Source organism: Emydura macquarii, unplaced genomic scaffold (genome assembly GCF_026122565.2).
Source record: "Emydura macquarii macquarii isolate MOO-44397 ecotype Brisbane River unplaced genomic scaffold, CSIRO-AGI_Emac_v2 contig_1451, whole genome shotgun sequence".
Taxonomy (NCBI): Eukaryota; Metazoa; Chordata; order Testudines; family Chelidae; genus Emydura; species Emydura macquarii.
Window position 1 is genome coordinate 22,596,564 of NW_027131588.1, and position 14,523 is coordinate 22,611,086.

Consider the following 14,523-nt stretch of genomic DNA (forward strand, 5'->3'; position numbering starts at 1 on the left):
TGTATATACAGAATATTGCAGTGCTATAGTTGAGCATGCTTTGAGCATTGCTGACACGGGTTCATCGTCAGCCTCTCATTGATGATAACTGTGCAATAAGAATATATTAAGAACGGCATGTGAAATCTTTGGACGTTATACCAGTTCTGCCATGGCCAGAAAAATCCCAGCTGAACTCTAGGCAGTTTGGATCAACCAAGAAGCTTCAGCTCCGTAGAACTCCATGTTTGATATAAGCCAAAGGCTTCTGTAGAAAGTGTCTATGTAAAAGCTCAACTCAGAAAGGCAAACAGTATCCTTACCTGTATCCATTGCAGTAGTGTATGTAGCGGAGTTAATATTCTTTACCCATTCTGAACTGGCCAGTTGCCGTAGAAAGTCAGTTGTGATAATGAGATCCATATTGCCACTAATTTTGGGTCTTCTCTATCTCATTGGAAAAAAATGGGGAGTGAATTTGAAACCAGTGGAGAAGGTACTGGTAGAAAATCTAACCTCTTAGCTGCCTTCACTCTTTAGGATCAAAGGATTATTTTAAATGAAAGATTAGAATGTAGGATGCTGACAATATTATTTGACCTTTGAGCAGAGGGTTGGACTAGATACCTCCTGAGGTCCCTTCCAACCCTCATCTTCTACGACTCTATGACCTGTGTCTCCAAGGTCAGAATCCACATCACGCTTCCATCCCCAGCAGGCATATGTCACTGGAAGGATGTTCTTAAAACCAAAGTGCTGGTCGTGTCTTTACTATCCTGCTCCTGTGCCTTCTTTTCCTCCTCCACCCAGCATCTAGACCAGGTGCTTCTCATGACACAAAACAGCATCTGGGCATGCCACAGAATGGAAGAGGGACTCAGGACGAGTGTTCTCATCTGGTGTTAATCAGCATGGCTCTGTTGACATCAGTGAAGCTATGCCAGTTTACAGTTGAGAATCTAACCCTGAAAGTCAAGCAGCAAAATTGAAGCCAGCGGGAGTATCACTAGCAAAAATGACTAATGATTGTGGTTTTTCCAGAGACCTAGATAGAGCACGTGGAAAGCTTGCGCATTTCCTTCTCATCCTAAAGTGGGCAAGGTTACATAGACACATGAAAGCTGTTTGCATCCGGGTGAAAGTGTGTTCCCACAATAAGAAGTTGGTGGGTGTCAGGGAAAATCCTTTACTCCTTGGGGACTGGAAGAGTAGCTCTAGGGAAAACTGCTGTTTTCTTGTGAGGGTGTAGTCTAGTGCTTGTCCCAAGGACAAAAAACCTGGACTGTTCCAATCTCTGCTCCTGACTCGTATGACTTTGGGAAAGTCACTTAAACTCTGAGCCCAGTTGCCCACAGGCATAAGATGGTACCACTCCATTAAAGGCAATGGAATTGGCCCCCCTACACCAGCCGTAAATTTGACACTTTGTGCCTCAGTTTCCCCTTCTGTAAAAGAGGCCCAGTAATACTTTTCTCAAACAGGTATTGTGAGAGTTAACAGTGTGTTTATGAAGTGCACTGACTGTGTCCTCAGGCCAAATGTAATGCTATGTAAATCCAAACACTTGCCCTATAACTCCCTGCAGATATGAAGAACGTCTCTTTGGTACTGTTGGTGGCATTGTTACAGACAGACAGCCCTCATTCGGAACGGACCATGTCGTCTCTTTTTGTAAGGACAATGTGGGTCCTTCCCTCTCCCCCTTCCCTGCAAACCTGGCCATTTCCATTTAGAGAGGCTTGGATGCACTGGGGCAGGCTTGCTACTGTCAGTCAATCTGCAACGCATACTACAACCCATCCTCCTGACTGTAGATGGGGTGGGGGAGAAGGATGCAGAGAGAGAGAGAAATCACACATGATAGTTCAGAAGCTTTTTTTTTTTTTCTCACTGCTCTCCTTTTATATATTCGCCTTCTTACATGTCTGTGTTTTCTTTCTCCTTCATGCTATGGCAGTGGTGTTCCATGCTGATGAGACAATACTTGGTGCAACCCCAGGCAGTCATTTTTCAGGTAATTTCTTAGGGTACCAAACCCCCGACTCATGCTTTCCCAGGTATCAAGCTGGTTGGGTTTCCCCGATGATGGAGGGGTTCTTTGGTTGTACCCGGGTAGGTTGGGTATTTTCTTTCCCTGGCTATTCCTACTCCAAAGATCTTGGGGCTGTGTTGCAACTAGAAAAAGCTAAAGAAGTAACATTCTTGGATTACTAATCAGTCCCCACGGCAGTGCAATTATAGAATGTAAATAAGGTTTTATGGCAACTAATTATGAATGATCAATGATTAGGATGAGTGGGGATGAATTTTCTGAGACAGTCACAAGATTCAGGAGGAGGAAGGAGCTTCATTCTTGTTGGTGAGAGGAAAGGCCCTTCCAAGAGTTGTTAGTTTTGTTAGTTTAGCAAGCTTTGCCCTTCTTGGTTTCGTGGTGGGATGTAGGGCAGGGACACGCTGTGCAGAAGAGGGAGCAGAAAAGAAAAGAGAATAAAGGCTCCACCCCTTGTGTGTCAATGGCAAAGCCCTTGTTTTGTTCAGTGGTGGTTACGTGCACGTCCAATGTCCATCATCACCACCAACGGTAGAACCACAGAAACGAAGCTTTTCTTTAGGGACTGATGTGGAACAATCAGTGCCATTAGGACCGCCTGTTATTTCTGCGTCACTCTCTTTACAGTGTGTGTGTGTGTGTATCTCTGCTCTGCATGTGTGTCTGTTGGCGGGGCAGGAGACCCTCTGGTTCTACTTGTTTATGAAGCGCTGCACACACAATGAGGTTGTATGAAGTAGTGATCATTATGATCCACCCCAGAGCTTAACACACCTGGGGTCTGACGGGAGTGAGGGGAATTTAAGTTTGGACTCTCTTGTTGGGCTTATAAAATAAGGGTTCTCTTCCTGGACCTTACTCCAAGTTCTCAGCTGCTAGTGAAGCAAACGCTGGCTTTTGTTGATGAATCAGCTTGTGAAAATACCCTGCGGCCATGCCATGTGAATTGCGTTTTGCAGGATTACCTGAGCCGTGCCAACAGTGGTGAGTGCCAGTCTCAACCTGGCCCAAGATGGCATCTTTCATTGCATCACAGATGTCTTGGCTTGGTACCAGCACATGCGAGGCATGCGCACGCTGAGTGCACTGCCTTTAAACACAGGAGCTCTGGGCACAAGAGAGGGAACCGATCAAGAGTAGCCAGAGTCCACTAACAGCTGCTGTGTTGGGGGAAACTCAGCCAGTCGTTAACATCCTTTTCTCCCTGGTGTGGGCATGTTGCTTTATGAAAGGGTAGGTGGAAAAGCCATTGACCATTCGTCAGCTGTTACTCGTAATGTGATAGAGGGCTGAGCTTCATATGACCGAGGCTTTATCCATATTCCTTTTGCCTGCACGGTTCTCTGGAGAACCAACATGTACCAACAAATGTGGCTCTCGCCAGTGTCGCTGGCAAGGCTCAGTTCAGTGCCGTCGTGCAAGCCAGGCCAGGCCAGGCCAGGCCAGGCCACGCCAAAAGGCCTGTGAAGTTGGTGGTCACAGCCCCAGAGGAATTTCCACGGTGTCAGGGGAGGGGCTCCCCAAGTGGTGTCATGGCTCTGTGTCATCCCGCAGCCCCTAGTGCAGGGTGGGTTTCAAGAGCATTCTTATGGGAATGGGGGCATGGCTGGAGCATGGCTATATTCTGCTGAAAGAGCCTCTTGGGCAATAGGCTAGGTGCAAATTTGGACTATGACAGCCCCAGAATATGGAAGGCACGTAAGTGATCTAAAGCCACCCTTTCCTTGTTCTGGCGTCCTGTGCTGAGTTGCAGTGATGAATTTGGCTGTTTCCACCCATTTTTTCCCCTTACAGTCAGGAGTAGCTTCTGTTGTTCCAACCTTCAGAAGGTGTCTCAAGATTCAGGATAGTGCAGCAACTTTTGTAGCTCCTATTTTCTGTGCTAAGATAAGCATCATAGAATCATAGATCCACAGGGTGAGAAGGGACTGCAAGGGTCATCTAGTCTAACCCCCTGCCAAGATGCAGGATTTGTTGTGTCTAAACATCCAAGACAGATGGCTATTCAGCCTCCTTTTGAAAACCTCCAGTGAAGGAGCTTCCATGACTTCCCTAGGTAGTCTGTGCCATTGTCCTACTCTTCTTACAGTTAGGAAGTTATCAATAAGCTTTCTATGCTATGGTCATAGAGACCAGCACTGGCACCAGGTGCATCTTTGCAGACGTGAAGTGAACGAGTGGGGAATAAACTGTCAACTTTCTAAGGCTGTTTGAGTTGGCCAAGCAGTGAGTTCTGTGCAGAAAATCTTAGCTATTGTAAGAGATTGTAGTTCTCTGTACTGACTCTTATACAAAGTTTACGGCTTCTATTACTGGGAGTATAGAAAATGTCTTCTAGTTTGACAAGCCTGTTTGCCCTTATGTTTTTGGGTGATTATAGTTGATGTGAGGTCTAATCTTGATATTCCTGGTTCCAAAACGAGTTACTGGAGGTTTTAGGTCCAATATAGTGAAAGAAGAGGAAAGTTAAAAACTATAAGCATTTTAAATGGTTCCCTAATGCATAAAATTTGCATTTTGCTGATTGTGCACATATTAGTGGTAATAGCAGTGGTATCCATGCTGCTAGCATAGAAATCTTTAGTGTTGTTGGAGAGAGTTGGCCAAATGTAGACCCGCTCTAAGCAGGTCAGTGGAAATGCATCCATTAACACTAGGTCTGGATGTGGCTCAGGATGGTGGCACAGCTTGACGTTGTACATCAGGCAGATTCAGACTGTCACTCTCTCCCAAGTGTGAATGTTGCTAGTTAGGCCATCGTAGGGTTTCTCTACGCTAGAGTCGGTGGTGTGATTGCAGCAGGGCTCGAGCTGTCAGAACATGCTTTACTTGGCTCCTGATAACAGGGATACCATGCAATACAGACTTCAGCATGGGCCAGCTGTCTAAATACATACCCAGGAACTGGATCCCAGCTGGGTTTGCTCATCCCCTGCTGAAACCCGTGGTGCTATTGGTACCTGAGCTAGCTAAAGTAAAACTAGCTCAGGGATGTGATCCATGTTTGCAGTGCAGACATACCTGAAGTGCTCTCTCTAAACATTAAGCTGTATCCGTAAGTGTACTGTCATCAACATTATAACGACCTTCGCTCACTAGAAAGAGCTGTGAAGGTTTCTAATCCCTGAACAGTGCAGATCTTTGTGCTCAACTGTAACAGCAGTATTATACCATAGAAATACTACTTTTCCATAGGAAATTTTGTGCGCTCTCTCCTCCTTTTCAGAATGTGCTAAAGCACAGCTTTACTCTGGTTCAAGAAGTCAGGGTTTCCCTGTGTTAAACAGCTCATACAGTCTCGCTGTATTACACCGGCGTATTTGCTTTCAGAGGCATCGTACGCCTTGACAAGACAACAGCATCTCTCTCTGTGGCATGGTGTTCTTTCCTACCAAGTGTATCCTTCAGGTCTCTATAGTGTTAAATCACACAACTAGAGAGTTAAACCCCCACAAAGAGCACAGGGAGAGTGAAATAAAGAGATGCGGGAGTGGGAGACGGCATACGTCCACCTGAGATGGGAACGTTGAAATGAGATGGAGACTTGAGCAACTAGTGACATATCTGGGAGTTGTGCCCAGGACAGGAGCGTCAAGAAAAGAAGACTCTCATAGCAGCAGCAGCAGACAGAAGGCCAGGGCTAGATGGCTGAAGTAAACAGACAGGGGAACACAGGAACATACGCGTATTGAGCAGAGCCATGTGGGTTTTTTAAAAAAATGAGGGCAATTTTTAAATGACAAGCCAAAAGCTGAAGCTACTGTGGTTGTGCTTGTGCACAAAGAAGGTCTGCAGTGGCATTCAGGACCATCTGAAGGATTTGAGGATGTGCTAGAGTTGTAATGATCAAGGCTAGAGAAGTTGCAGGACTGGATGCAGTGGAGTGGAAGCAGTGGCGTACGCACCGCTGTTGAGGCAGTGTTGATGAGTAGATAGGCACACACACAGAGGTGTTATGACAAGGAGTGTGTCAGACTCAAGGAGAAGAGGGCTCTGAAGGTCTGAATTGAGGCGGGATACAGGGCATGTGGGCTTATGCTTGAGCATTTTCCCTTGAAAAATCTTGAACCCTGAGAGTATCACACAATTGCTCCTGTGGCAGGATACCACGATGCTCTCGCCAGCAGTTACAAACTTGATAAAAAATCTTTGGCACACCTTTCTGCAAGCGCTCACTGGGGCAGCCCATCAATATGATGGGTGACTGGTGCCTTGTGCAGACTGCATCTGAAGCCAACTCTTCAAGAGGAGCTTGTCTCTGCTTCCCTGAACCTGCCATTACTGGGTTAGCAATATGCATTTCTGCTCACTTTACTAACTGGGATACAGAGACACAAACATAGACAAACCCTAATATTTATGTCAAACGACAAACAGAGCTCAGATCTCAGACCATGCACTGAAAACCACCTGAAGCCTCCTGGGTAACTTGGAAGGAATCTTGTACTTAGGGGCAATCATGTTAACACACGATATTTTCTGCATTTCTCCTTCCATTATTAACATTTAAAAAGGAATTTGTAGAGTGCCTTGAAAACATACGGGGACCTGATTCCCCACTGCGTTACTCCAGATCATCTGTTCCTACTGTTTATTTTTCATTGAAATCACAACCCTCAACTGCTGTGCCCATGATTACAATCTCACAAATAAGGGAGTATGACTTGGAGGGGGAAAATGAATGAAAATAAAAAAGGAGTTTCTAGTTTTGAGTAAATGGCCCTGAAAATAAAAATTATAGGAAGAGAGAGATGCAGATAAACTTTCTGCCACATACGCAGAATTGTTTCTAAATATAGGGCCCGATCCCCGGCTGGTGTAGACTGTCTGAGCTCCATTGACTTCAGTGGTGTCAGTGGATGTTGTCAAGCTGACTTCAATAGAGCAATGCTGATTTACACCATCTGAGGTGCCGGCCCTATGGTGTTTAAAGTTTCCCATAAGAGATTGGTGGATCTTTAATATACTCAGGTGACACTCCATCTTGTTTATTTTAAAACAAATTTGGCATTGGAAATGGTTTGGGAGATGTGGTGCCGAAGCTGTCCATGAGTCTATGCTTGCAGTAACTCGGATGGTCTAAGTGTGCATTTTGCTTACAATTTGACCTGAAAGGAACTGCTGTGTGGGACGTGGATGCAAAACATTTCTGCGTCCATCTTCTCTTCAGGCATGTCTTTCTCTACAAGTGCGATCAGTGGAATGAAACTGTATTGATTGTATTACTGTGAGCTATTACTGAATTGTAACTGGCAAATGGCTTATTTTCAACAAGTTATAATCACCAACTTTGTTCTACAAGATGCTGACACAGTGAAAGATTTTGTTGCTTAAGAGTAATAATCTGGCATCCTTTTAGTAGAGAAACCCATTTTTTTCTTGTTCTACTGAAGCAGCAAAGACAAAGACAAAACATACTTAATGTTTGTTACTAATGACAGATTTAGCAGCACACTTTATATGTTCTTTGCCTTTAATATGGCCAATCTGATGGAACAAAAGGTTAGGATTTTTTGCATTGTATGTAATTGTGTTATATTGCATATATCAGAAATAGGTTGTTGAATATCAGATATATTATTGCTGAGGTGTCTCTTGCTTCCTTTTGCAGACGACAGAATACTCAGCCATGGCATCGTTAGCTGGTGGATTAGATGATATGAAGGCCAATTTAACAAGCCCTACTTCAGCAGAATTAGGGGCCAGTGTTCCAGGGCCGCAGTCATACCCTATCGTGACAGGTAAGAAATGGTGGGAGATTGAGAGATGTTGAAAAAGAATATGTTTGTTGGCAAACTGGGGGAATAGCTGGAAGGAATTTGCTGCACCTGGCAACTCATTTGCCCTTATATTTTTGGGTGATTATAGTTGATGTGTGTGTGATCCTGAGAATTACAGACCAGTGAGTCCCACTTCAGGACCACATGCATTGGTTGACATGCTAATTAAAGAGAGTTATAATAAATTTTTTTTTGTAATATCACTATGTGTATTATGGGGTACCATGAAGCCTAAAACAAGATCAGGGCCCCACTGGGATCGGTGCTGTATATACACTTAGAAAGAGACAGTCCCAATATCTTACAATCTAACTAGACAAGACAGACAACAGCTGGGAGAAAGACAATATTACCATCCCTATTTTACAGATGAGGAACGGACTCACAGAGGAAGTCTCTAGCAGAACTAAGAATTAAATCCATATCTCCTGAGTCCTACCTGAACCACAAACTACCATTCTTTGGACAATCATAATAATAATAATTATTATTATTTTGTAGTTTTAGGGATGTGCAAACTGGGTCAAATTAAATAAGAACCAACCTAACTTCCAGCCTCTTCTGAGGTTCAAAGAAGTCTGGCTACATTTTAATTATGCTGATTTTTTTGCATACTTCTGCGCTTCCTGGTTCCGCATGAAATGAGAGAGTCTGTCTTGTGATGTTTCTGGCCTAACCAAAAGCAAGGACCTACAGTACTGAAAATCTTACAAGAGGGCTTGTCCTTCAAAGACTTGCAGTTCAGTTTTGCGCATCTAAGAGTCTAGGGTAGTTTGGATAAAGGTCAGCAACGCGTTCAAACTTTGGGGCATTTACCTGTACCAAAGCTCTGAACTTTTAAAGTCTGGCCTTTGCTGCTTACTTGAAGTTCCAGCATATGTCACTACATAATAAACATGCTAGTTATAACGTCTTCATTGTTGGGAGACCCAACGGCAGTTTCATATTTAAAAAATTGCAAGTGAATTGTAAACTCCGGCAGAAAACTTTGATTGACATCATTATTTTTATAGAGTCTTTCTGTTTTGTGTAAAGCAGACCCATGAATACCGAGTGGCCCATGTTTCAGCATATAGTAGGCTATTAATGTGCAGAGTGTTTAAAAAGCCCCACATTCCAGGATGAAGATCTTGAAATATATAGTCATGAGAGTCTGAGAAATAGGTTTTATTGTGGCCAAGAAAACTAATCTGGTTCTTTTGATAGGCTGAGATCCGTAGTTCAAGCTTCAGCAGTTTTTATGAGAAAGTCTGGGGACAGTGCTTGGCTTCTATTTGCAAACTGACCAAGGTCTAGTTCGTATTGTGAGTCTTTAAGCCATCTCATAAAGCAGTTGAATGCAAAATAGGCTGAGGACTAAGGGGATAAGTGAATTACGATCACAATTTTTCATTGTTCTTATTCCAAGACGATGGTTTGAACAGCAAAACAACACTGAGAAATGAGAGATGAAAGATCCGCCGCGCAATTGTTGATGTGAACTGTAAGGTTCACAGTTCCTAGATCAAGTCGGCAGTGATATCATTTGAATAAAAAGCTCTGCTTCAACATTGGCATTCATGCCAGCACATGTCTTTAAAAATAGGTGTAAGTTATGGTGAAAGGAAATTCTGATGACAGTTCTCAGTACTGCTTCATCCACAGACTCTCTTGTGTTATGGACTGCCAACTAACCATCTGATTAGAGAACCACCTGATTTCTCTCCATCGTTTTTATGCCACATTAAATATTAAGTTAAAAAAATTCCTTCTCTTACTGCTTGCCGCCATGGTTCATAAACACGCTCTCCATTTGCAAGCCAATGACATGTGCCTAGCTCATTACTGCTGTAGTCAGCAGTTTTAGAGCAGCTTCTGATTGTTACTAATTACCCGCAGATGCATTTTCTCCACTCCAGCTTGCTGACTTCAGCTTGGTCGCTATCACTTTGAGAGGACAAAGTGGTGCTGAAACTGACACCTTTGCTCTGCTCTCCAATGCAGCACAGAGGACAGATTGACAAATCCACAGGCAGTCCTGACTGCAGCTGGTTGGAGAGTCAGTTTGCATTAGCAGTGCCCAGGCATGACTGGATGAAACTGTCGACTGGCCTAGCAAAGGGGCCAAAGAAGAACATTTCATTTTAGTGGGAGCTGACACAAACTATGTCATTCAGTTAAAAGAGGAAGCTTAAAACAAAACATTAAAGGCAGATTTTAGTTTTGTTTTCTCAGCAGAACAGAGGAACTTTGTCATTTACCTCACCAGAAGCATTCAAGACAGACTAACCCTTCTTTAGCCTCCCCTCTAGGTTGCTGCAAAGGCAATGCAAGAAACGTTGGACTTAGCTTTTCTCTCTATGCATCGTAATAGCGGTACTGGAACAGTGGCTGCTTTGGCCCTGATCAGCTTGTGTGGTCACTTACCCTTGTGCAGAGAATAAGGTTCTACCCGATCAGAATGGGAGCATTTTATATGCACTGTGCACAAGTGTATTCAACTGCAGGAGGAGTGAGGCAGGAGAGAATCATACGCTGGAAACCTCCACGTGGCCAAATACCAGCTGTGGTGTAGTCATCTTAAAAGGGAGAGCCATCACAAAACCACGTCAGCCTTCTTGTGTATTATACACACCTATGGCAAAGGTGTTTTAGAACAAAGCTAGAAGCACAGTCCCCTTGAAAAACGTGATGACACACACACAGGGCAGGGGAGGAGGGAATCTCTGAATGGCAGTCCCGTTAAATTATTTGCTGTGGACTTGCAGTGAGGGACTTGGGCCGCCAAACATAATTCATTCAGGACATTCGTCTAAAAGAGCTAGCAAGGAAAATGCACGTGGCTAAGTCCACTTCTCCCGTTTTAGTAACCGCTGCTCTCTGTGTTTATGTAGATGTCTTAGTAGAGTATTTTATACCAAGTAGCTGTTTCTCCATAGATCCAACCGTACAAAGCTAATATACATATTCATAATATTGTCATACATATTATACATATTCTCACAATCAATGTTCCCAAATATGTTGCCAGGTTTATGTTAATATGAAGAGAACTTGGCAAAATGAAACAAAACGAATGTAATGCAAACAACAATGTATTTATCCTGAGATCCATGGCAGAAGACTCTAGTTACCTGATCCCTCGCTAGAATGTCTCCTCGCACCACCAATGCCTCAGTGTAGACGATCACTTTGTCTCCTGAATCTCTAGCCTACTTCATGTCTTATTCATCCTGTCATACTGTAGCTGCTATTTATGTGCTGGTGTTTTGCCAAAGCCTTTGTTACATTACAATGGTTGTTTATCATTTTGAATGCTGGGAGCAATATGGTACGTAGGTAGCTGGCCTGGAGAGCTTTCCAACCATCAAACCGGATGGAAAGCATTAAAAACGGATAATGATGTCGAAAACAACCCGCAAACTGATCTCATGCCACTTGTATTTTTTAAATCATTACAGGCTAGACTCTGTCCCCCCTACTTAGGCAACTTGCACAAGATCATACAGAGCTGGAATCAAACACAGGTCTCTTGCAACCCACTCTTGTGCCTTAACGATGGTTAACTTTCTGGACATGTTGAAACGTTAGCCTTTTCTCTTAAGCCTTTGGATAGGAAGTGGGTTGATACGCTGGCGATGCACTGGTCTGGTTGATGGGTATTTTTATTATTGAAACTAGCTTTTGTGATGTTTGTAAGGGTGATCAATCGAGTGCAAAATATGGTTGTGTTTGAAGGATTGTAAAGCTATCAGAGCCTAGGACGGGTGCTCAAAAACATATAAGGGTTCCCACTAACCCATTGACTTTAAAGGGAGAGAAGTTAGGCCACTGCTGACCACTTTTTGAAAACCTGACCCTAGTGATAAATAAATAAAATATTTTAAAGAACGTACTAATAATATTTAGTACTTGTCCCAGAACGATGCTTTTAAAAGCACCATTCTAGGATACATGCTATATATTGTTAGTATATTCTTATATGTTGCTTTAGGACATAAATCACTCATGTCTTCTGTGCTTGTTACAGATCTGAGAAGTTCTTGATCCAAAGAGGATTTTATTCTAGCCACATTTCCGGGGGAAAGTACTTGGGTGCTTCATTAACCTCCCCCATGGTATTGTTCCAAAAATGATACCTGGGGGCAGATCCATGGCAGGTGTAAATGGTCATCGCTCCATTGAAGTCCATGGAGCTAGTACCGTGTACACCTGACAAGAACTATAAGTACTGCAATGTAGAGCATGCAGATGGGGTAGCTTTGTTATCCATTGTTTTACTAGTTCCATCTCCTAATGATGTATGTATGAATGGCCTTTCCTTAGAAATCCTAAGGGATGAAATAAAACTTACCAGTCTGGGGTTTTCCCCTTGTAACTTTTGAAACCCTTCCTTTTCTAACCCCCCCACACGAAGATAACACATTTTATATCTGCCCCTAGGGATAAGAACGCCTATGAGTTAGGATCTCAAAAGGCTGCTGTCGCAAATAGTGAATGTATCTCAAAACATCTTTTGGGAATGTGTGTTAGGAGGAGAAGGGGAGTGCATAAAAGAGCTTTAATGAAACCAGTGTTTTCTTCCAGTTGTCAGTCATTATGACTGAGAACAAGAACAAAGATATTTCCATTATCTCAGGATTCTGGCCCATTCATAATTATTGGTTTTAAAAATAGATGTTTTAAATATAAATTAGAGAAATATAAATGTCTTTTCTATGTTTATAAGGAGCTGAGATACTGTGGTGCAGGATGAAGTATAAATATCTAAACAAACAAAATAAGTAATTGACATGAGATAGGGTAATTATCATGGAATAAACTCTTAGGTCCTCAGAGTTTCTAGAGTATATACTGCCTTGCTTTGTTATGGATTGAATGGCTCTGCAAGCATATCATAACTGAATCACTGCCTTTTTAAAAAGTTTTCCTATTCTTTATTCTAGTCATGCTGAAAACAGAAAAAGTTTAACCAACTGATAGAGCTCAGCTCTCTTCAACCCTTATATACCCTCTGGGATTGATGCCAAGGTAGCTAAGAAAGGGCTATTTATCTTTTAGGTAGAGCACATTATTTGACCTGCCTTTTATGACGCATTTTTTGATGATGATCTGAGACAGCTAAATACCTTTCATGTCAAATTGAAAATCTAATGTGAAAATAAAAGCTAAAATAAAATAAAAAACACATTTATTTTTTTAATAATACCTAATAAAATAGAACTTTTCAGCCATCCTTGCACCCTCAAAATTTCCAGTGACGTCAATGAGTGTTTTAGGTATACAAAAAATTTAGGAGCACAGGCCTATTTCATAAATGTCAAGTGCAAAAGTGGAACAGACCTAATAATGCTGGGAAAATTATTGTGGAACCGGCAATATCTGATCACTGGGAAAAATGCCCATTGCTTTTAGTTTTGTGTTTTATTTAAATCATTGTTTAAAAATATTTTATCTAGTTAATTCTGAAGGTCATTTTTTCATAGTAGTTAATTTCAGGCCAAGCCCTGGTCTCATTGACAATGAGTGTGTTGCCACTGACTTCATTTGCGATCAAGATTTGGCCGGTGAAGAACATTTACAGATGCTTGAATTTTTGGAAGCATTTAGAGAGGAAGGATGGTCATGTGGTTAAGGTACTCGTTACACCTGATGAAATCTGGCTTCGGTTCCTAGCTTTATCACAGGCTTCTGGTCTGACTGTGAACAAGTCCCCCAAAGTCTTTGTGCCTTCATTTCCAATCTGAAAAATGGGCTAACAACATGTCCTTTGTGTGTCTTGTCAATTTAAGAGTGCAAGACCTTGGGCTATGAAGTTGTTCCTTGCTATTTGCTTGCACCACTAGTCCCATCTGTAGTAATAAGGGCAGTTGTTTGGAAAATGGACTTTCCCACCCCCTGCTAAATGCCAAGATTTTAAAAATTAAATTAAAAAATTAACACTCAAGTGGGACGAAGCCAAAATTTCAACGTTTTTTTGTAAAACAAAATTCCGAACAATTTTCTGTTTTGTTTTTGTTGCCATAAAGTCAATACATTTCATCTTGATTTTGATCATTTTTCATTTTAAAATATTTTTTTTATATAAAATAAAGTAAATCTCAAAATAAAAAGTTGTTTCAAAATGAAAAAATGAAACTTTCCATTCTGAACAAAATTTCTTATATATCAACAGGATCTTGCAAAAAAATTCTGTTTAGTTGAAACTGCATTTACAGTAGTTTGAAATTTAAAATGCATTTCAAACAAAACAGGATTAGTTTCTCTGAATAACAAGTTACATTAGATAGGATAAAAATGTATATGGATTAGAAACCCTGAAGCTTCAGGATCTTAGAGATCTACTACCAGCTGTGGGTTAGGAAGAAACTTTCCTATAGGTAAGCTATTGCATAAATGTCCCTTATGAACACCTTGCATTGAGGCATCTGCTATGCACAATCAATAGAGACTGTCTGCTTTTTCTGTTTTGTTCAGGTTCTAATATTGTTCCCATCAGAATGGTACCCTGGCACCTTCGACTAGTGCATTAAGCAGCTTAATTAGTTTCAGTCATGTGTTTCTTTCTTTCTTCCTCTCCCTGCTTTCTTGAATTGCACACGGATTTTTTTTAAATGCACGCTGCGTAATGTGTTTACATCAGTGATGGCAGGACGAAGGCTGCTTTGCACTTGGAGCAGAAAATAGTTCTTGGATCTTGGGGGAGTTTGTTCTGCAGTCTGGGGTGAGCCCCTG

General features: G+C 42.1%; 1 protein-coding gene across 1 annotated transcript in view; it reads left to right on the forward strand.

The window, feature by feature from the left end:
• PAX5 (paired box 5) overlaps positions 1-14,523 on the forward strand; it is a 198,831-nt gene that overhangs the window by 94,652 nt on the left and 89,656 nt on the right. The window contains exon 7 of the mRNA XM_067553470.1: positions 7,641-7,770. Within this exon, the coding sequence (XP_067409571.1) occupies positions 7,641-7,770 (130 nt within the window). The remainder of the gene's footprint in view (positions 1-7,640; positions 7,771-14,523) is intronic.